General features: G+C 36.2%; 1 protein-coding gene across 28 annotated transcripts in view; it reads left to right on the forward strand.

Annotated features, from left to right (window-relative positions):
* LOC103025616 (CLIP-associating protein 1-B) overlaps window positions 1–23,218 on the forward strand; it is an 87,215-nt gene that overhangs the window by 21,029 nt on the left and 42,968 nt on the right. For 27 of the 28 annotated variants that reach the window (XM_022669926.2, XM_049465541.1, XM_049465549.1 and 24 more), the window contains exons 3-8: window positions 1,303–1,381; window positions 1,610–1,713; window positions 2,026–2,117; window positions 2,224–2,299; window positions 4,110–4,207; window positions 4,501–4,565. In XM_022669926.2, the coding sequence (XP_022525647.2) occupies window positions 1,303–1,381; window positions 1,610–1,713; window positions 2,026–2,117; window positions 2,224–2,299; window positions 4,110–4,207; window positions 4,501–4,565 (514 nt within the window). Of the gene's footprint in view, window positions 1–1,302; window positions 1,382–1,609; window positions 1,714–2,025; window positions 2,118–2,223; window positions 2,300–4,109; window positions 4,208–4,500; window positions 4,566–8,040; window positions 8,192–23,218 lie in introns of those variants that run through there. The other variant, XM_049465561.1, reaches the window with a different exon arrangement.

The following is a 23,218-nucleotide window of genomic DNA, read 5'->3' on the forward strand; positions in this document are numbered from 1 at the left end:
GGATTGTAGTTCTGCCGCTGGGCACCTTCTAAAGTCGCGTTGGAAAATACATGACGGTGAAGAGAAATATAGTGTTTGTTTTCTTTATTAGTTATTTGAGTAGCAGCTGCTGATTACGCTCAATAGTTCATTTCGAGAGCTACATCTACAATAACACGAACTGTAACGAAGATAAACGAGGCTAAACAGAGAGTAGAGGCACTACCCATGATGCTTTGCTGCGCCTAATCTGCATATTAGGGCTAAAACGTCACAGGTCTTAGGTTGTTGCTTTTTTTTAAGGTGGAACGGCACAAAATTGTCTCGGTTCATCCAAATTATGTAGAAAATGGGATATATTGTAATTCCTGATCATTATACTAAATAATTACATTTAAAAAAAAAATAATAATAATAAAAAAATCGAGGTTTCTACAAATATATATTTTTATTATTTCTACAAAATAATTAAGCAAGTGAAAATAGCCTCATGTCAATTATTCCACAATACATTAATTTAACATTTGACTATTTTTATTCGATTTTGTTTTTATAAAAACATTTAAATAAATAAAAAACAGGTTTAATACAATTCAATGGAAAAAAAGAAAAGAAATTATGGTTTCTACAAAATATGTAACTTTGATCATTTTTTATTAGTGTTATTATTTAATGTAAAATAGTTACGCAAATAAAATAGCCTAATATCAAGTATCCTACAAAACATTAATCTTACATTTGACTGTGTTTATTTGATTGTTTTGTATAAAAACATTTAAATACATAAAAGTGTAATGCACATAAGAAATTATTTTGTGACATTTCACTTTAAAAAAATAAAACGTCCACAATTAAATATTTTTTAATTCATTTATTATTTCACTAATTATCCATTTATTAATGTATTAATGTATTTCTTGATCATTATACAAAATAATTACATTTAAAAAATGTAAAAAGCAAAATCAAGGTTTCTACAAAATATGTAACTTTGCATTTGACTATTTATTCATTAGTGTTATTATTTTATACAAAATAATTAAGCAAATAGCCTAAAGTCAAGTGCTCTACAATACATTAATATAACATTTGACTATTCTTATTTGATTATGTTTTATGTAAAAACATTTAGATAAATAAAAAGCTTAAAGTTTAATACACACAAGATATTATTTTGTAACATTCCACTTTAAAAAAATTAAACATTCAAAATTAAATAATTATTAATCTGTTTATTGTTTTTAGGCTTCCATTTCTTTTTTTGCGAAGAATCGTTTACTTACTTTTTTATTTTATTAAAATGTATTTGTTTTTCTTCCTCAGGTGGCCCTGCTGGGAATGGACATTGTGTCAGCTCTAGTAACACGATTACAGAACCGCTTTAAAACACTAATTGGTACAGGTAAATTACTGCAGATTGCTTTTAAAACTATGCTTTTTTATAATTATTTTTGGACTGTATATGTGACTGTATTTAATTGTATTTTGTTTGAATCTCATAAATACTGTGGTAGTAGATTGTTGAAGACTAAAGACCCACCCGTTCACACCTGCTTTCATGCTGATGGCTGATCTGCAGCAGTTCACAGTAGAGATTAAGTGCTGTATTTTTCTCTCTCTTTGTCTCTAGTCTTGCCTAGTTTAACAGACCGTTTAGGTGATGCCAAAGACCAAGTGCGCGACCAAGCCCATTCACTGCTGCTGAAAATGATGGACCAAGCTGCCAGTCCACAGGTATGCAGTCATGCCCTAGTAAAACTGTTTATGTAGGTCTGTGGGAGATTAGAAATTCCTTTTGTGTTGAGTGTAAATGGTTTGACCACAATCACCATCGAAGAGTTGTACAATTGCAAAGGTAAATTAAATATACAAAAAATATGTTTAATCAATTTTACAATGTGTAAAATTTGTGGATTTTTTTTTATTGTAATTGTAATTGTAATTGTTTATAAAAAATATATATTTTAAATGTATATGTTTATATATCATAATGTATATAAACATATGTAAATAAATACATATATTTTTTTCCATGTGTGTTTACAGTATGTATGGGACCAGATGCTGGGAGGTTTCAAACACAAGAACAACAGGACCAGAGAAGCCGTCTGCTTTTGCCTTATTTCCACACTAAACATGTACGTACTGAACAAACCCCAGTATTGTGCTTAATAAAATAATTTTGTGTAGCTTCATTTTATTTATATTTTTACTTATTTCTTTTTCTTGTTTTGTTTTTTTAAGTTATGGAGCCCAAGGCCTCACTTTAAGCAAGATTGTCCCCCATATATGTAATCTACTAGGAGACCCCACGAGCCAAGTAAGTGCACTTCCTGTTGCTATTTTTTTATATTTGAAAAACGTGTTGTTTGGAGCCATCTAGTGGTTAATAAAAAGAACTGCAGCTACTGCATATTTCACTTTAATGGGGAATTCCACTGGTATTTCCAAAATAACAAAATTGATAAGAAGAAGAAGAATAAAAATAATAATGTAGTGGTTGTATCGTAAACAGATAAGCAAAGTGGCTTTGGAGTTAAATTAATAGTTGTAATGAAATTTACATATACAGTGATGTTTGATGTTTGGAAACTTACATTGTGATGACTTTAACACATATACACAACTAAACAAAAGTTTTGGAACACACCCAGTTTGCTTCTGTTTATTTTTGCCATTTAAGTTCTTTAGTTCCAGTGCTTATGGTACAAAATCCCTTAAACATAAATCACACAAAAGAAAAAAAAGAAAAGTTTGTGTATGGGAAAAAAAAGAAAAGTTTGTAAATGGGAAAAAAAAACTTTGTACTAGTAGTGTATGTACAGTTATTTCGTTTACTGTACAAAAGACTTGTTAAGCTGCACATGCCTTCTGTTTTATGTGCAAGGTTTCTAATTTATAAATATTTGTAAAAAATAAAATGTACTTTACATATGCCCAGTTTATATAATGTTGGATTTGACTGGATTTTTAAAAATAGTGCAGAAGTCTTATTCAAGACTTATTATTTCAAAACTTTTATAAACAGTGCTCCAAGCATGAGGCTAAAACAACAGTGCATTAAGAGTGGATTGTAAGATTGATAATTATTCTTTATTATTTTAGGTCACAGAAAGATTTTTTGTAGGGCTTTGTCTGAATCTGTCACACATTTTACAGACATCCCCATGTAAAACTTATTATATCCAAAGAATTATTTATTAAACAAAATCATGATTATTAAATGCATTCACACCTACCGACATTTGGAATGATAGCAACATCTTCTAATATTAAAAGAAGATTTACATGATAAGAAAAAAAAATACAAAAAATACAAATACATGAAACAGTATTAATACAAAAAATGTAGAACTTCACTGTAAGCTTATACATTGTACACCATATCAGTGTAATTTTGATGGAAGTCCCCCGTATAGCCAAACACAACCACTAAAACCAAGTCATTGAGAACACTGGAGAATCCGTCTCTCGCCCGACAGCAGCTTACTTCATTATTAGCCCAACCCAAAATTAGTTCTTTATCATTAGTATAGGTCAATCAGCCAGAAAAACAATCTTATTAAACAATGAAAAGAGAGCAACATGCAGCTGTTTTTATTACTTCAGCCTGCTTTCTAACAGTAAAACAAAAATCTTTAATTTGTGTAAATGATCTTTATTAGCATTCAGGAGCTGATCTTTATATGATACTGCTGTACAACAGGTTAATTTCTATGAACTGCTGTGAGAAACGATTTTCTATATTTTAATTACCTCTAAAGTGTAAATCACTTAAGTACTTTGCACAATTATGGACCCAATGTAGCACAAATTATAGCCAGTGTTTTTTTTAAGAGGAGACTTTTATTTTGGAGCATCTGGGACATGACTTAAATGTGCAGTTGTTGAACTTGAATAAATATATGGGTAACTTAGCTAGGAAACTGAGCTAGTTGTCCCTGTATAAGAATGACTGTTATGGTGCCCTCGAAATGCGTAGTTCTTAATAGCAAATTTACAAGATTTCAAGTTCTACCACTTTTATGATGTTCTTGGGTTTGATTTTTAGAAAAAGCACATCCATGAAAGACTGACCTCAAATGTAGATTAAACATTTTCTGTTTTTTTCTCTCTCTGGTCCATTCTAGGTTCGAGATGGAGCCATGAGCTGCCTTGTGGAGATTTACAGACATGTTGGGGAGAGGGTGCGCATGGATCTGGGGAAAAAAGGATTGCCACAGTCACGGTACAGCACACATTCACAACCTTTTATTCAGATTTAGCTTATGTAATCCAGCAGGAATAGACTCAGATGCACTGAAAGCTTCTTTATTTCTGATTGTGGTGTCAGGGCAATTTTGAAACACCCTCTTTAAAAAACGTTAAGTTCCCGTTTTTGACGTTTTTTTGTTTTTTTTTTACATGTGACTGCAGTTCTCACTTTCTTACAGAGAAGCAAGCGAGGATCAGTATGATCACATGTTAGCTGTGTGACTGTGTGGAGGCTGAAACGTCTCTATTCTGTCTGTTTTTTTGCAGCTTGAATGTAATCTTTAACAAATTTGACGAAGTCCAAAGATCGGGGAATATGATCCTGTCTGCAGGTGAGTGAGTACAGCTCTCTATCAGTGCTTAAAGAAATACTCCAGCGTTTGTTTGACTGGGAGATCTTGCACTAAGAAGCAATTACCTAGCCTGTCACCATGATTTTATCATGTTATCAGCTTATTATACAATAAATAGAGGTAGATATGTCTTTAATATAATATAACATTTTTCTGACTTTGATGTGCTTTTCCCTCTGTTTGTTTTTGTTTGTTATCAGTATTCATCAGTATTTTAGCCTGATGCGCAATGATCAGTTAATCAACAACAGCACAACAGCATCTCCATATCCACAGACTAGACTACGGTAGAGCTTATATATTTTATACTCAGCTCTATAAGGTTTATTTTTCAATCTTTCTCATCAAAAAATAGGCTGAAATTATCTTGTTAATCAATTGTATGGTACAGATGCGGTAATTACAGATTGGACTGAAAAATGCTGGAGTGTTTCTGCCATCAGATATTTGCATACTGGGTGTGTCCTTTCACCCTGACTCAAAATCTCTGTGTATCTTACCCTATTTGTGTATGTTTTGTTTCTATTGCGGTACAGTTATTTAGACTGACTGTTGAAGGCTTTAAGAGCAAGATATCACTTTCTCTGTTGCTCAGTGCTGCTTTTTTGCTCTTTTCTTTACATTCCTGAACCATCTGTTTGCAACTTGATGTGTTTTTCGAATCTTACTCACCACAACTGTGTAGTCCTACTCATTATGTATATATGTTATTAACATTGTGATACAGTTGCCTGGCCTGAGTGTTAAAGGCAAGTTAGTTAGTGCAAGTTGACACTGTTATTGCTGCTTAATGAGGAGTAGATTAATGCTACAATTCTGGTACTTGGTTAATATGAGTTGTTTAAAATTTGCAGGGTTATCTGTATGAGTGTGAATTAAGTTGGATTAACATTTTTAAAACTACACTCAGGTTTTCATGAGACAGTGTAAAAGTGTGGTCAGTTAGGTTTCTTTAAAGGAACTTTTAGTATACAGTGTAAGCCTATGCAAGTTAGCAGATCTATTTCTCTGCAGTATCATAGCTTGATTATTATCTGTGGCCGTCTGAATGTGTGTGTGTCTGTGTGTCGTTTTTTAACTCTTGCTTAATAATTTGCTGTCATCAGAGTCATACGTGAATGCATATGACCCAATAGCACTTCCAGTTGAATGGGACACTGCTCTAGAATATACAAATATGAGACCACCAAGCTTCAGCTAGAGGGGTATACAAGCCCACAATTTAGAGTGGTGGAGCTGGGGTCTCGGGAGGGAGTATGGAGCTCCATTAAATGACCGAATAATGACTTTATTATTCAGAATAATAAAGGCTGCTACTAGTTATGACAAGCTGCTAACCAGTGCTCTAGATTTTAGACGAAACGGTGGATGAGCAGGTGTATATTTGCATATCACAGTTATTCTTTTGTGCTAACGGTACTGCACTACTGCAGTAATTATTAACAGGCCAGGTCTAACACTATAACACAATATACAGTGTTTTCCCAGCTCAGTTCTCATGCCATTAGCAGTGAGGTAGAGTACTAAAGTCAGGAGGAGAGTTACACCAGGCAGCTGCGTTAAGCTTTGTGTGATTAGTCTCTGTGCGGCTGCTCTATCACCTTACATGACTAATTATCGCTGTGCTGGGCTTTGTGCTTTTAATAAGCTGCTGCAGGAACTAGATTAGACATTTAAACTACTTTCTTCTGTTTGCATGTGGCTCTAAATAATAAGGAAGTCCTTATAAAGAATATAAGGAAACTGGAGGTCTTGAGCTTCTCTGCACGCTGTGTGTGTTTTGAGGAAGTGTCAGATAGCTTCAGTTGTCCAGATGTTAGATACTACAGTTGGGTGTTTAATAAAGAACAGTGTGCTGTTTTATTGCAGGAAGAGGAGGAGCAGATGAAATGTGTAGTGTTCTTTTACTGCACTGGTAAAGGTGCCCATTTCATTGACAGTTTAGTAACAAAAATACCATGTAAACTGTGTTCATGTTTAAAATCTCACAGTTTCGTCCATAGTGTGTGCAGTCCAGCTAAGCTGTCTGTTTTAAATACTATGTATTTAGACTTAAGGACTTAAGGAATTATCAATACATGTGAAAGAACATGCTGAGGTAAATTTTCTTCTATATTTCTGAGGAGAACCCTTTGCATATCTATTGCTAAGGTGCAATATAATGCATTTTTAAATATTGGATTTTTTTATGTCTAAAGAGTATGTATATGATTTAACAACTAAATGCTGGTTTTATATTTGTGGTGAGTATGTAAATATTTTAATGGGCTATGTGCTCTGGTTTATAGGCTGGTTTAATTACCACACACACAAAGAAAATAAATATACAAGCATGCATTTCTTTAAATATATATTTGAAATACAAAAAATATATATACTAAGAATATTTTTACAATTTTCAAAATATTGACCATTACTTCAATTTAATACATTGTTGAGGTATTTTACATGTATTCTTTCATAAGAGTAGGGGCTTAAACAGAAGCCTCATGGCGAAACATATAATAGCTGAATTTTTAGCACTATAATAAAAACACTATAATGTATTGTATTTGTTATTGTTCCAAATCGTTCCAGATAGTTGTGCAGTCTTCTGGAAGCTGTCAGAGAGGAAGAGATGTTAATCCTGAAAAGTTTGGGGCAGCTTTTAGCCAATACCTGCTTTCTGTGACAGCTCATGTTTTGTAAGTTAGTGCTTTATAGCTATGGTTAGGGTTAGGCTTTTAGCCTAGCACCTGCTCACTTCCCTGGCTTTAGCTTTCTGTTTCATCAAGTTTAAGCTCCCTGTTTGCTGTGGTTTGCTGTGAGGCACCATATTCTTATGGAGTGACTGTTGCTTTTTTAGTTACCGCTATAGTGTGTGAAAGTTTGCCTTTTTCTTGGTTTGTTGAGTGTATGTAAACATTGAGGGCTTAAATATAGATAGCTGTGACTGTTTTCCAGTCTTGTTTTGGTTATGTTAGGTTTTCTCCTAAGGTTTAACAGTTCCACTATTACATATTAAAAGAATTCTCATTATTCAGATAAATCGTGGGAAATAATTTTGTTCATAATTGCAGTAGATACAGGGAGGAAATTTTGATGTAAATAAGTCTTATGACATTGTTTGTTATGTTAAAATGTCATATTACTATAAAAATAACAGCTATGGGCCCTTTAAAGGTTAGCAGTGTGCAAAAGGCTAAGTGGAAGCCTGCTTTACACTTCTTTGTTTGTAGACTTCGCTGGAATACCAATCATCAACACACATAGAGAAGACCCCTCTGTAGTGTAGGCCAAGTAGAGGGATTATGGGCGAGCAAGAGAGAAAAAACAGTGAGAAAAAAAATAAGTATGGAGAGAAAGTAGGAGAGTGAGAGAATAAAATTGAGGTGAAATCTGTGTGTAGACTAGAGGGAGCTGCTGCAGCCTTTTTTTGGAGAGCAGCAGCACTTTGTGTGCGCAGTCACAAGATCAGAGAGAGAGGGGAGGAGAGAGAGAGAGAGTGAAGGAGCTATGCAGAGTGAAGGAGCGACGCTTGTAGTTTGCACACACTCACCCACACGCATATACACAGACACTGAGTGTACTGCACTTTAGCACGCTGGATATGACAACAGGCGAAGGTAAGAAAAGCTGTGTTTTCCATTCTGTGCAGTTTACTGTAGGAATGCTTAGATGGAGGATTAAGATTCTGAGTGTCTAACTGGTGTGTTGGTGTGTGTCTGTTTGTGGCTGCATTCCCAATTTAATGCACTGTTTCTAATAAGACATTCCTTGAAAACCGTTTGTTGTGTATGTGGGTGAGCATTATCCTGTTGAAAGATGCCAGATGGAAGCACCATGATGCCAGATGCCATGAGAGGCAACACATATGGTCCCTCTTTTTACTACTAGGGGTACCTGAGTGTTATATATGCTGGCTCCTCAGATTCTGAGTGTGTAATAGGAGTGTGCCATATCATATCGTACGCAATAATATTGCCAGTATTTTTTATTACCATGAACAATATTATATCCTGAAATATTGTGCCAATATATCACCCTCCCCTAACAATCAGTTACAAACAGTGACAGTTACTAATTTTTTGCTGTTTTTAGCAAAATAAAAATTTACACTGTTCTGATCACTGACTTCTGTTACAAATCTGATAAAATTCTTGTATTTATTAAATATCTCAGTTAGGGGTGTGCCATATCATATCGTATGCAGTTATTAAATGTGATTTTCATTTTGTTGCTGTAGTGTTTTATTGAAAACATTTTTAAATTTAGTGTTTTGTCATATCGCAAAGAGTATTGTTATTTGAAAAAAATCCATGAAATATCGTGATATTATTTTAAGACCATATCACCCACCCCTAGTATGTAATATTTCTGTATGCGTGGTTTCCATTGAGATCCATGATCTGGTGTCAAAGATGGTTCTTATGGCTCTTGTTTGATACCTGACCTCAAAAATGCCAGTTGAAAGCTCTGCCATGGACTGTGATGAAATTTAAACTGTGTGAATGTAATGATAACATATGTAAGTGATTACAGTATTAGTGTGAGTAAAATTATAGTTTTATTGGGGAAAACTGTGTGTCGGTGAGCATGATCCTGCTGAAAAACTCCACTTAGAAGCCCTGTGATAAGCTGAGCTGTTAGTGTCCGCCGTATCTACTACAAGGTGGCAGTGGTTGGCCTAAATAGAGGTCATTTCAGTTGAATAACTGTCTTTCTTCTCTTAGGCCTGTGATGCACCCCTTCTCAGAGTCTGCCAACTGGGCAAAATGTCTTTGAGTACGTCATAGAGGCATGTTTAGCAGTCAGTGCTCTCTCACCAAGAAGCACACTACCCAAAAGTAGCTACTGAGAGACTTTTTTAAAGGCAGAATCAGTGTTTTGCAGCAATCTTTTACAGTAAGTGTAGAATAAAGCAGATGAACATTTGTAGACCCTCACACCAACTGCTTTCACTGGATGGCCCACGTTTCCGACTCCAAGGCTGCTGGAGTGATATATTATTGTGCTGCTATCTGTAATGGGCTGGCTGTCACTGCTGTCACAGTTTACATATCATTTGCACAGTTAATATAGTCAGCGCTGGCTGGCTGGGTGCTCTTGCACTGTCTTGCACTCTCTCTCTCTCTCTTCCTCTCTCTCACAGTCACACTGTCTTTTGTATTTATTTTTGGGATTGTGCTTAGTTTGGCACTGTCATGTGCTTATATTGCATTGTAATGCAGCATCCTGTCTAACTGCTGTGTGCTGTTGTTTATGCCATAGTCATGTACACAAACACTATATGTCAAAATGCTATGTTCAAAACTATACATGCTGTATATGTTGCATCCATTGCTGACATATATGTGCAAATGCATGCACACAAAGCTTGTCTAGCTCCTGTAGAAAACTACTGCCAATAGAATAGGGCTCTCAATTGAAGATAAGTATAAACCTATTGGCATCATACATATCTAATGCCGTGTGTGGCCTAGAGGGGTATAAAGCTACACAGCGTTGAGCTGTGGAGCAGTGGAACTGTGTTCTCTGGATTCTCTGGATTTTGTCCCTAAATGCAATTAAATACTCCACAATCTATTGGAAAGTCATCCTGGAGTAAAAATATTTTTAATATAGAATTAGAAAGAAACAATCAATCAATGACAAAAGTCAATGAGCAGGTGTTTCAATTCTTTTGTCCATATATTGTACTTGTGTTCAGTCAGTCCAAAGTTTTTTTTAAACAGCTGTCTTTGGCCCAGTCCCATTTCTCTTTCTCTCATTTCCCATCTCCCCCTTAAGAATTCAGACAACCTTTCAAGATTTTGACATTTACCAATAAACAATAAATACATAACACTGCTTCATTACCAGGCTGGAGCACTGAAGTTCAGTAACCTAGCTGATGGTTAAGTAGTTAACTTTAGGGCATTGCATGTAATCAGAAAGGGGGACAGGTGGTATATACGTAATTACATTGTCCATTCCTTTATTTCTCTGTAATGGGAAGCCGAAGTTTGCTTTTATTAGCATTTATTTTATTTTTCCATTCATTAAACATTAAATGTTGCTGTTGGTTGAGACAACCTACTAGCAATTGTTATGTTTGTTTGAAGAAAAAATGACATGAACTATGGTAATATAGTGGCTATTGTATTTTTTAGTAAGTAATAGTTTTGTGGGTTTCTTTAATCTCTTGTGCCGCCATCATGCCAATAATTCTCAGCTCTCTGTTTTGAGTGTGGCTCTAGTAAACATAAATCAACATATTGGATTTTAATAAAAAACTGAATTTTACAATATATATCTCCAAAATAGCATGGCTTGATGACCTGTCGTGATGTCCCATAACTAAAAACACTTTTGAAGACACACAATCCACAAACCAGCATGTTAAATGGCTCAGTTTGTGAATACCGTTAAACTCTCATCAGTTTCTGTTAATTAGGACTTTATCTGTCATATGCAGCTGATTATGTTGATGTTTGAGTGGTGGATCGGCTTAACGATGCCCGAAATCCCTGGTAAACAGAACCAGATCCTCCTTCACACCGCCTTCTCACATTTCGTCAGAGGGATTAAGTATTCATGATGATGACCTTAATATTTCAAAGCGTGTAGATCTGTGCAATATGAGCTACACTGTGGAAAAACAGTTATTTTGGTGTTAGCTGGGCTGATTATTATTATGTAGGAATGATAAGAATACATCAATGATTCAGCAACAACTGTGAATAATTCAGCTACTATTCTGAGACTGCTACACTGCTGTTTTGGATGTGAGGTGAGGAAGGAGGAAGTTCACAAGATCAAAGGTTTAAATAAAATTTTAACATCATTTGGAACTTGTGGGTCTGTGGTGGGAAATGTGTGGAGAAGCAAAACCCAACCACTATGGGATGTGAGGTGTGTGGACAGCAGTGAAGAATGTGTTGGAAGATGTTAACCCTTTTGTTATGTTGTGGGACATGTTGACCAATAAAATATTTTCGATCATTATTTGGAGCATGAAACGATTGAATTAATAGATGTAATTAATGAACAATTCAATATAAAATGCTTAAATTAACATGTTTAAATGATCTGTAATGACGTATGTTTATATAAGACACACGATTTTCTAATCAGTTTGACCTAAGAGTGACAATAGGAAAAGGGTAAAAAAAAAAAAAAAAAAAAAATAGACCAAAGCCGAGACAAATTTCTTTATTGTATTGATTTTATTGATTGATAATTGATAATATTTTTTTACTTAAATAGTACTTGTAAATGATCTTAGAAAATTAATGATCTATCTGGGATCAACATAGTGATAACACAAAACATTGATCATATTTATATTTATAAAGCTAAAGATGGGTTCTTATTCTACTTTTGGACTGTTAAACAAGTTCATAACAACAGAAAAGAAGTGCTAAGAAAGTGAAAGTATGACAAAGTGGTGTGGTCTGGTCTTATAGGGTGTTTCCGGGTTATGCGGTGGTAAGTACCTACCATAAATGCTGCATGGACCATACAATATTAGGTTGTTGCTGGGATGTAATGAGTGTGAAAAGGTAGGATAAACATAAATATATGAGATTAAAACAACAAATTGCAACAAAACAAATGCATTCTGCCTGTATAGATTTATACAGCCATCAGTATTATTTTTTTTACTATACAGACCTGTATTAGGGTTTAAAATATTTCCCAGTTTGAGAAGCTGGTTAAGAGGTTAAGAACCTCTGTATTCTGTATGTGGGAATATTACTATAGGTTAGCACTGCTGTACATATTATCCCAGAACAGGCTGCTGCAGGTTGCTGGAAGAGCTTGTGCTGAAAGTCTGAATGGAGCTGCAGTAATGGGGGAGTGCCAGGCTGAACTACAGGTTTACCCTCGAGAGCCTCTCAGATAAGGTCAGAATGTTGGTCAGAGAATCAGCTGAATGTTTCTTTTGTTTTCTGTTCCGGACTGGCAAATAACAGCCCTGTGAACTGGGTGAATAGAGCACTGCCCATGTGACCAAACCAGGGTCCAGAACTGTGTGATGGGGGAGGAAGGGCATTCAGCACTACATCACCATCTGTCTGTCTGTCTGTGTGTCTGTGGATTCTCCTGTCTATATATCTGTCTGTCTATCTATCCTTCTGTACATTTATCCTGTCTGTCTATCCATGTGTCCGCCCATGTATATATATATATCTGTCTATCTATCTATTTGTCTATTTGTCTATGAGTCTGTCTATGGATGCTTCTGTCTATCTATTTATCTATTTATCTGTTCTTTCCTTCTGTTCATCCTACTGTATATTCTTCTGTCTGTGGATTTTTCCCTCTGTCTGTCTGTCTATTCTTTTTTTCATCCTTACAACAATCTTATCTATCTGTCATTCTGTCTGTATATTTGTCTATGGATTCATCTATTTATCTATTTACCTCTGTAATTATCTCTCTGTTCCTCCATCTGTATATACTTTTGTCAGTCTGTGAGTCTGTCTATGAATTCTTCTTTCTATCTGTCTGTCTATCTATCCTTCTGTTATTCATATTTTGTTCTGTCTGTCTTGTCTGTCTGTCTGTCTGTCTCTCTTTCCTCACAGCAGCAGTAGATGTAGGTGGGCTCTGCTCTGTCGGGGGTGTATTTATGTGTCTGTATTTCAGTGGGTAGCTGTATGATTGGCAGCCTGGCAGTGAAGTGCTGAAGGGATTACTGTATTGACTGTTGTGTTTCCAGCGTGTTGGGATGCCTGTGTGTGTTTACCACTGTGTGTGTGTGTGTGAGAGAGAGAGACACAGAGCTAGTGAGGGGGAGAGTGTGGTAGAATGTGTGTGGGACCTGCTGGCTGTGTCTTGCTCTAGCTGTTATTGTGCTGAGCCCACACTCAGCAGCTCTGCATCTCTAAATTAAACCTTGTTTGGCGCTTTGCTCTCTACATTTAGGATGTCTGGGGTCTTCTCCACACTGTCTTAATAAGTTTATGACGTGAAACGGTACTTATGGTTTCAGTGTAAGAGAAAAAGTGGCCTTGTGTTGTCTCTGCTTTCTTATGTTCTCCCCAGTGATTGCCTGTCACCCGATATCATATAAATGGTGTTCATGTTCACAGGTGCATTGTTAATAACTGTGCAGGCTATAATTAACTAAATTAACTATTATTAACTATAATTAACTGTGCAGGTTATAAATAAACATTTTTCTCTTCACTTTTGCCAGTGAATAGAAGGGTATAATGATGTAATTTAGCTGTTTGTGAGTCATTCCCTCTGGCCATTAATTTCAATAAATGTTTTTTTTATTTGATTAAATGCAAAAGTTTCAGGATAATGTCTAAAGCCAACGCCAATTTGACATAGAATTTTGATGATTGTGACATGAAGACCAAAATCTGGCACCTGCTAAATTTCATAGCTTTAATTTACACTGTTTACACTGTTATTTGTTTGGTTTTCAGGTTGTTGTGTCAGAGAAACTAAATCCAAGTTCTTCCAGATGTCACATGCTGATGTCATACGAACATAAAATACTAACATTTAGTTTAGTGAGGTGTTATCCATTCTGCAGCTGCCTTTAATATGTGTTTGGGGTCATTGTTAAGTTGGGACACCCAGTTGTGTCCATGTTTCAACTACTTAGGTAATGATTTAAGGTCATGAGGAAGGCCTACCAGTTCCAATGGCAGCAAAACAGCCTCAGAGCTTGATGCTACCACCACCATGCTTAACAGTTGGTACGGATTTCTTGGGGTTGAATGATTTTCTTTGTCGTACATGACCATGGGTGTGTGCACATTGTGTAGTAATTAGTAATACTAGGTAGTTTGTAGTATAGTATGTTGTATGTAGTATGGACAAACACATCAAAGCTGAGGACACTTATCCAGTATACATACTTAAATCCATTTGTTTTTGGAGTGTCTATACAATGTTAGAGGTTGATGTGAAGTCAATATTGGGTTTTGATTTTCAACAGAAATTCAACGTCTGGGACGTGTAAATCTAATCTAATGTTTACAGTCTCATCAGAGGCTCCACTGCTGTAATTCTCTTGTATTGGTCACTTTTCAGCTGTGTTTAATGGGCCTGTGTGGTCTGCCTGTGTTCGGGATGGTGTATTGGTTGTGGTCGGTGGTGAGCTGAACAGGAGCTTTGTGCTTCCATTTCACTTTCTGTTTGAGCGCAGGCTGGAGTCCCCCCCCATCCCACACACACACAGGGGGTTGCCATGGTGACGGGGTGGGGGGGAATACCGCAGTGGCTGTCCTGTGTAGTGCTGCTTAGTGTGATGTTTGTGTGCCTTTATTAGAGCGGTTACATCATAGGGGAGTGAGGGTGGCGATTCACTGTAGGGCATTGTTAATAAGCGTTTGTACACAAACCATTCATAAGGACTGGCATGAAGCTGCACTAACATCTATAATGGTGTCATTCCACCACTGACGCTAGTTGAAGTTAACCCTTAATAATGTTAATGTTATAAAATGCTAATGTAGGTGTCATGCAATTCATTTAGTCTTACAAATTATGACCCAGGATAAAGTGTTACTGGAATAGAAAAATAGTGACAACAGTCATATCTGAACTGTTTATGCTTGTATATCGCTTGGCAGTTTAACTGTGGAAGAAGGAATGTGATGGCGGGAAAACAAGACTCGGCAGACCAATCACAGTTGTTGCCTCTGTATCGCCACCATTTGTAGTTATGGTACATGTCAACTAGCACTCTATCTTTAATCCACCCTGTTCACTTCTGTGTAGAGAGCTACCGTATGTCTTGGTGCATTACAAGTTGAGTTGTGTCAAAACAGCCTTGCTGTATGATGCAAAAGTTCATAAATTGGCCTTGAGGATGTTCCAAAATGTACATCATATCCTATATAGATTGCTTTTTGAACTGGTGTGACATCTGCTGCAAGCATTTTAAATATGTACTATATTGCCAAGTATTTTCTCATCCATTCAAATAATTAAAGTCAGGTTACAATCACTTCCATGACCACATGTGTATAAAACCAAGCACCTATAGACATGCAGACTGCTTCTACGAACATTAGTGAAAGAATGGGTCGCTCTCAGGAGCTCCAGTGTGGTACCGTGATAGGATGCTGCACCTGTGCAACAAGTCCAGTGAAGATAGTGATATTATAAGAAAGTGGAAGCAACTGGGAAAGAAAGCAGTCAGTCACTACAGACCTAAAAACTTCATGTGGCCTTCAGATCAGCTCAAGAACAGTAGAGCATAGAGAGATGGAATGAATTCCCATGGCTGAGAAGCTCCATCCAAGCCTAACATCCCTAAACACAATGCAGGCGAGCGGATATATTTTTGGGAATATAGTTTAAGTTCAGTGATGTTGATGTGCCTAAATATTAAGTTCAGTGTCTTTTTATAGTTTGCATGAAATAAATCAACATGTTTCTTTAACTGCTGGATTCTTGTTTTGAAAGCACAGTTCTGGGTGGACACTGAGCTATGTTATTACACGGCCTGTGAGGTGTCCCACACTGTGAGCTGAGCTGGACATCGTGAGAGAGGTTTGGCGTCACTGCATGTATCATGTGACACGCTCTGTGGGATGTTGGGCAGCTTTGGCATCCGAAACGCAACAAAAATAGAGCAACAAAATGTTACCAAAATTCAAGCTCAGTAGATACACAGAGCAAACAGGGAAGAGTTACACTGATCACATATAAAAACACACTTTCATTAAGGTCAGGTAGGAAGCAATTCATATTAACTCTAACAGAGATGCTGTTGCTAGCCATAAACAAGCTTCTGGCAGAATTCTGGTTGGGTATTTGACCATTCTTCTTGGCAGAGCTGGAGGAGTTCAATAAAATCCCTGGCATGGGCCCGGCTGTTAAATACAGACCACATATTTGAGGTCACGACTTTGGAAAGAACATTCCAAATGCTTAATGTTCTCTATTCCCAAATTACCTTTAATATGTGTTAGGGGTCAGTGTCCACTTGCAAAACAACATGATGTGTGTGATGGGTTAAGGTTATAAGATGGTCCTGCTTACCAGTTATGAATTAGGCTCACAGTTCCAATTCAAAAAAACGTAGAGCATGATAGTTCCACAAGCATGCGTATCAGTTGGTACAGTATTCTTGTGGGTTAGCAATGCTTTATCACTCCCTGTTAGAACAAAATGTTTTAGTACATTAATATTTTGTGTACTAACCTGCCAAACCTATTTTATAGTATTAGTATGTAGTATACAATTGGGACCTTACCATTCCTTACCAGTTATGAGTTCCACTATCAGCATAAAATCCTTAGAGCATGATGCCGCCACCACCATGCTTAGAGGAGAACTTCGGTGTAAAATTGCATTTGGGTGTAGTAAAACTTGATAAAAAGTACTTAACTTTGTTAAATAGTCCACCTTCACTCTCCTACAGCTTTCTGAGATACAGTAATTTTGTGATTTTTGCCCAGCACTCTGTACATATCAGAGCATTTTTGCCCAGCACTCTGTATGTATAAGAGCATATTCTGCCCAGATAAATTGCTTTTTACATCATTATCCAGGCACAAAGTAGCTCCACACCTACTTGGTATAAACCAGAGAGCCCTGACATTTAAATCGAGGCATTAACAACTTTAAAAGTGCACAAAAAGTTGATTAAAAGACACTGTTTACATCTCATAGCTCCGGGTGCCGCCATCACTATACTGATAATGACAGACATATATAATTAGACTCCGCATAGCCTGCCTCCCGGAGCCCAGTGCACCTATTTACACTGAGAAAGGTGTTTAATACACCTATAATAATCATAACCCGATTTTCACACGGTTTGGTTTGTTACAAACAGCACAGGTGTAGTAATGATTCAGGATGCTGAGGTTTAGCAACACTTCACCACTTGTAAATTGTAAAATTAGTTTTAAAACATGGGCTTATTTCTTGGATAATGGTCACTTAGTCAATAGCAGAGATGTAAATCTATCTTAAATGTAAACTGTGCCGCAGGCATTCCAACAGCTTCCAGTTCTTAGCAGACCTCGTCATGGTGCTTCTTGGATTGTTCCTGACCATCCAAACCAGTTTCCTCTAAGCTTTAGGATGGTTTGGGTCTTTCCTCCAGGCTGTCACAAACTGGCTACAACAGTTGGTGACAGAGTGTGCTGAAGGTTTAGATACAAAGTATTTAAACATAGATTTCAGTGTTATTGAAAATAGTGACTACCATATTTTTTGTACTATAAGGTGCACCGGATTATAAGGTAAACTATCAAAAAATGTATTATTTTCTGATCTTTTTCCTAAAAAAAAGGCTAATTGGATTAAAAGGTGCATTTATGTGACACTAGTAACTAGTAACTAGTAGTAGGAACAGGGGTTTCCCCCGTGTTTTTATTCTCGAGATCTGTTAAGCTTAGCTAGTTTAAGTAAACAAAACTGTAATTCTTTAACAAAAACATTTTAGACGAGTCAGACAAGTAAAACGAGCGCTGGGTGTTAATCTACACAGATTTCTCTTCTGAAAACTTTATTTGGGTGAGTAAAGCACTTCCGTTTATTTACAGTAAGCTTAGATTTCCAGATTTCCACTAAAGAGTATTAGCGGCTAACTGCTAGCGGCTAATGCCACCTGACAGTGCTACACTGAGGAACCCAGGGTGATATTAGCTAGTGGTTTGTCCCATGTAAACACGCAGGCTACAGTGCGATATACTCGCCTCTGAAAAGCAAACAAGCTAGTGCTGTGGCTAGGGACTAATGCTAATGCTGCTCCAGCAGTACTAGCCAGGGTTAGCAGCAAGCTACAGGCCGATTATACTTACCTCTGAACGCCCTTTAAGTGGTTAGCAGCTAATGCTAATACTGCTGGAGAACTAAACTGAAACTCCTGTATTTCGCTGTATAATTACTGCTTCTTACAACCTGACTGGTAAAATTCATACATAAAGCACACCGGATTTGGGAAAATTAAAGGATTTTAAGTGCAAAAAATTCAAAAATTCTGCTTTCCTTATGTAGCTGAGCATTTCTGCATGTTCACTGGTGCTGTGCTGGGAGCTTTATGAATGACTCCAAGAGCAGGGCGAGGAATGTTATTTACAGTAGGGAAGCGTCCATGGTGTTTGAGCATTCAGCCGTTACGGAGCTGACCTGAGAAGCCTAATATGGAGGTGGATGGAGCATCTTTCAAACGCAGCAGAGCCAAGGCAGCCAGCAGAGACTCGGTACCTGAAACAGAGACGATTAGAGGGGGGAGAGTTGGAGGGGAGCCGAGAAATCAGGCCACATTTTTAACGATTATAGGTAGGGGACGTGTCCCGGCCTAGATAGAACCTGCTTTTATGAGGACTGACCTTCATGTTAAGCTGCGAGAAGCAGAAAGTTAAGTAGGACATTTATTTTGTTATCATTTTGTTCTTTATTATTTATTTTTCAATATAAGAGTTTAATTATAGGATAGGCCTCAGACTTTCGTAAACTGCCTTGATTTGCTGCTAATAGAGCTCTCTGTTAGCAGCAGAAATCTGTATAAAATTAAATCAATTTAACTAAAATATTTAATTGCTTTTTTTAATGTCCATTGCATTGGATGCCTGTTTAACATTTTTTTTTATTTGATATTGACCTTTTTACTTCACAAATCGTTCATAAACAGTTACCGTTAACATGATAAAAGTGGTCTAAATCACATAAATTAGTAAAAAAAAAATTATTTTGCTCTAGTGCTGCCATGCCCTTATGTCTGAGTGGGCAGGGCTAAGCTACTAGCTAGTATCTTACTAATTTACATAGTTATCTAGTAGCTTAGCCCCGCCCACTGCATAAAAAACCCCAGCAACTCAGACATTAAGGCATGGCAGCACTAGAGCCAACAAGTAAATAATAGTACATTTTTCGTTTTCTATTCTGATGGACAATAGGCTTTAATCAGTGTTATGCGCAACAAAACATAAAAAAAGAAAAAAAAACGTCCACTGTAATGGACGCCAGATAGTGGTTGCAAGATTTAATGTTTCTCAATCAACAGTGTCACGTGCATACTGGGAAAATGTCACAGTAGGAATTACCCCCCACAGTGAACAGTGCAGTGGGTCTTAATGATTGGGACCAGTGGCATCTGGCTAGAATTGTTCAAGCACACAGACAAGTAATCCATATTAAATGCAGGTTTCTCCTCAAGCATATTTGCAGGTCAAAGTGTTCTTTGGGTTCCATTGGATATGACATGTTAGCAACATTAGCCTCGTAGCTCCAGCACAAATGAAGATTTGTAAGTTTCGGATTGAGAAGGCTGGGAACCTGGGAATGTTCAGCCTGTGCAGTTTAGAGTGATTCAGAAAACAATTCTGAGAAACAGGAGCTGCACATCAGCGTCTTGCAGCTTTGAGCTTTTGTTGCTCTGATTGAAGCTAAGCTGATCTGCAGAAACGATCCGAGACTTAAACCTCCTACTGCATTCCAGCCCTTTTTTCTTAGTTCCTCTCTTAACAAGGATTAGTGGATTTAATTGAGATGAAACGTGAGTTGATGTATCACACAGCTCAGTTACAGGAGGTAGAGTTTTACTCTGCATCTCTGCATTCACGGCCTCTTGGAGGATTTGGAGCAGTGGTTTGATTACATCTGCATATATAACACTACAATCATTTGTATTTAACTTTACAGAAACCTCCAAGAAAAAAGGCAAGATTAATCTGTGGTGATTCACTACTGACATGGCAATTACAGGTTTAGACAATGATGGGTTCAATAAAAAAAGTGATAAACATGGCAAAACAATTAGCATCATAGAAACTGTAAACTGCCCTTATCTATCAATTATTGTGACATTTTGACATAGACATCTGCTTTTTTGAAAATGTATCCTGGACAGAAGTATATATCTTATACCAGTGATTATTGCTCTACAAATGTTGGACTTAATTTGCATGTTGCGTGTCTGTTTGAGATTACAGAAACAGATCAAGCTGAGTGAGTGATGATTTAGCACAATGCAAACTGACCTTCTGCAAAATTCTGATAAACCCCACTTCCCTAACTTCTGGTGTTCTGTCAGTCAAAACTGTAGCTCAGATCTCCTCAGTAACACAAATAAAACAATGCAAATAAGCCAGAGATTACTACTAGTCACTGCAAGCTTACATCTACCTTTAAATGAAAGAAAAAATATATACAGTAGGGAATAAGATTTGCTGATCACTGCTTACATGCTGTACAGGTCTGAGAACAGACTTAATCATTATATGTTGTCAGCAGTTAGTTGTTGAGATATTGTTATCCTTTACTTGATAGCTAGCTAGAGTTTAGCTAACTATACTTGTGTCTGGATTTTGTTTCTTTTTATAGTTATTATATAGATTTATATGTGTATATTATTTTATTACATCTCAGAAATCATATAAGCAAGTCTGGAAAAAAATACTTAACTAACTAATTAACAGCTTGAGTTGGTTTGGGATAAGTGCAGAATGGTTAAGACATGCATTTAGTAGTTATGTAGCTAGCTACAAAGCTAAAGAATGTAAAGTATTTACATTAATTGCTCAGGTATATATGTACTAGCATTTAAAATATGTGTGTAGACGTTAAAGTATCAACTCAAGCTTTTTACTCCAGTGAAAGTGTTAAAGTACTGGTTTCAAAACTACTTAAATTATAAAGGTATAAGTAATGTAAGGGGAAATTAAGGATAAAAGCTTAGGCCGTGCCACAGGAGCCTATAGTGCACTAGGCTCCCTATTTCAGTTGCAATATTCAATAAAAATGTTCACTATTTTGTTTTTATTTCTCATTATACAATATATTACATTACCTTTGGATAATTTTATATTTTTAGTACAAATTCATACAATTAGCAATAAGGTATAAATTTACTAGAAGTGAAACTATTTACAAAATTCATTACATTTGAATAGAAGTGGGCAATAGGCCCTGAAAAATATCACAATATTTCATGATATTTTTACACTACTGCAACAAAATGAAAATTACATTTTATTATTGCATATATTATTGCATATATGTGTGCTCATTGAAAATGAATGTATTTTAGTACAGTGTAAATATATTAAAGAAGCTTAGTTGGGGCATTTCACTTGAGTTGTGTTAAGTCTCTTGAACCACGGATCATCTTCATACTAGGCTACATACATCTGTTCTACATATGATCTTGCTGGAGTTTAGGGGGCGTGACACGTGCAGGTGTGATGGATCCATGTATAAACCAATAGCGTGATGGAATGGTACATGTTTATACTTCTCATCCAACCACAATCAGATTTACACTTTTTGGATGTCGAGATTTATCTGGATAGAAGCCGGAATGAAAACAAGCTGAAATTAATGCAGATAATTGTGTGAAAATGTAAGAAGTAGAAGTTAAAAATTGGCTGAAAAAGAATTACTTCAGTAAAGTATAGATAACCAACATTTCTACTTAAGTAAGGTTATGAAGTATTTGTACTTCATTACTTAAAACCTCTGAACATACGTCTACATTAAGAGAACTAAGGTAACTGTTTGATGAGATTTTTTTTTTTTGCCAGAGTATCCATTCAGATTTCTGTGTTGAATATGTTGATTACAGGGTACTGTAGAGTTTTCTTCATGTGGAAAGGAATCTGTCCTGACTGGTTTTGACTCATTTTCTAAATTATGGAGTGGGCAATCAGCTGTCAGGGAGAGTTAGTGTGTGGAGTGGCTCAAAGTGAGCTTGTGTGTGTGCTTTGGCCAGGTGGGGACAAGAGGTCCTTGGATTGGCCTGAGAAAAGTTTCTTTATGTAAAAGGATTACTGCATACAGTCCTCCTCATATTTTACAAATTGGTAGCATCCTGATTTTTATGTTTCAGATGCATAAAAATTGTAATGTATGTGAACGCATTTTGTTATGCAAGTTTTATCTGATGAAAAGTTAGTTATGGAATCTGCTGGTTAGTGGAATCAAGCTAGATAGTTTAAAGGCTTAAACATACATTTTACACATAGCTGTTTTCCAGCAGAGTGCAATGGCCCGGGATTATGGATACATCTATTTAATATTTACCTGGGGCTAGAACATGCACCCACTCATTACACTGGGACTCTTAGAGTTAGTGAAGGCTGCCATCATGTGGGCAAAATAAGGCACTGCCGACCACAAATCAAATTTCATAAAAAAATATTCACTAATTTGTTTTTATTTATCATTGTACAATTTATTACATTAAGTATTCCTAAATTAATATTTTTGTACAAATCCATACAATTAGCAATAATGTATACATTTACTAGTAGTTAAACTATTTACAAAATTCATTACATTTTAATAAAAATGGGCGATGTGGCCCTAAAAAAAAACACGATATTTCATGGTATTTTTGCGATAATGATACTCTTGGCAATATGACAAAACACTGAATTATACAAAACACTGAACTAAATTTTATTATTGCATACGGTATGATATGGCACACCCCTAACTAATATAAAAAATACAAGAATTTTATCAGATTTTTAAAAGAAATGAATGATTCAGAATGTCATGATACTAATAATGCACTCCAAATATCTCCATATATCCAAGACTGAAATAAAGTAGATAATACTGGACAGATATAATATATCTGTAGTAGATACAGTATATAATGGAAAATGAGAACAGTGTGAATTTTTTGTTGTTGCTAAAAACAGCAAAAATAGAGTAGCCTGATGTGATAATAAGGGGTG

Source organism: Astyanax mexicanus, chromosome 16 (genome assembly GCF_023375975.1).
Source record: "Astyanax mexicanus isolate ESR-SI-001 chromosome 16, AstMex3_surface, whole genome shotgun sequence".
In the NCBI taxonomy this organism is placed as follows: Eukaryota; Metazoa; Chordata; class Actinopteri; order Characiformes; family Acestrorhamphidae; genus Astyanax; species Astyanax mexicanus.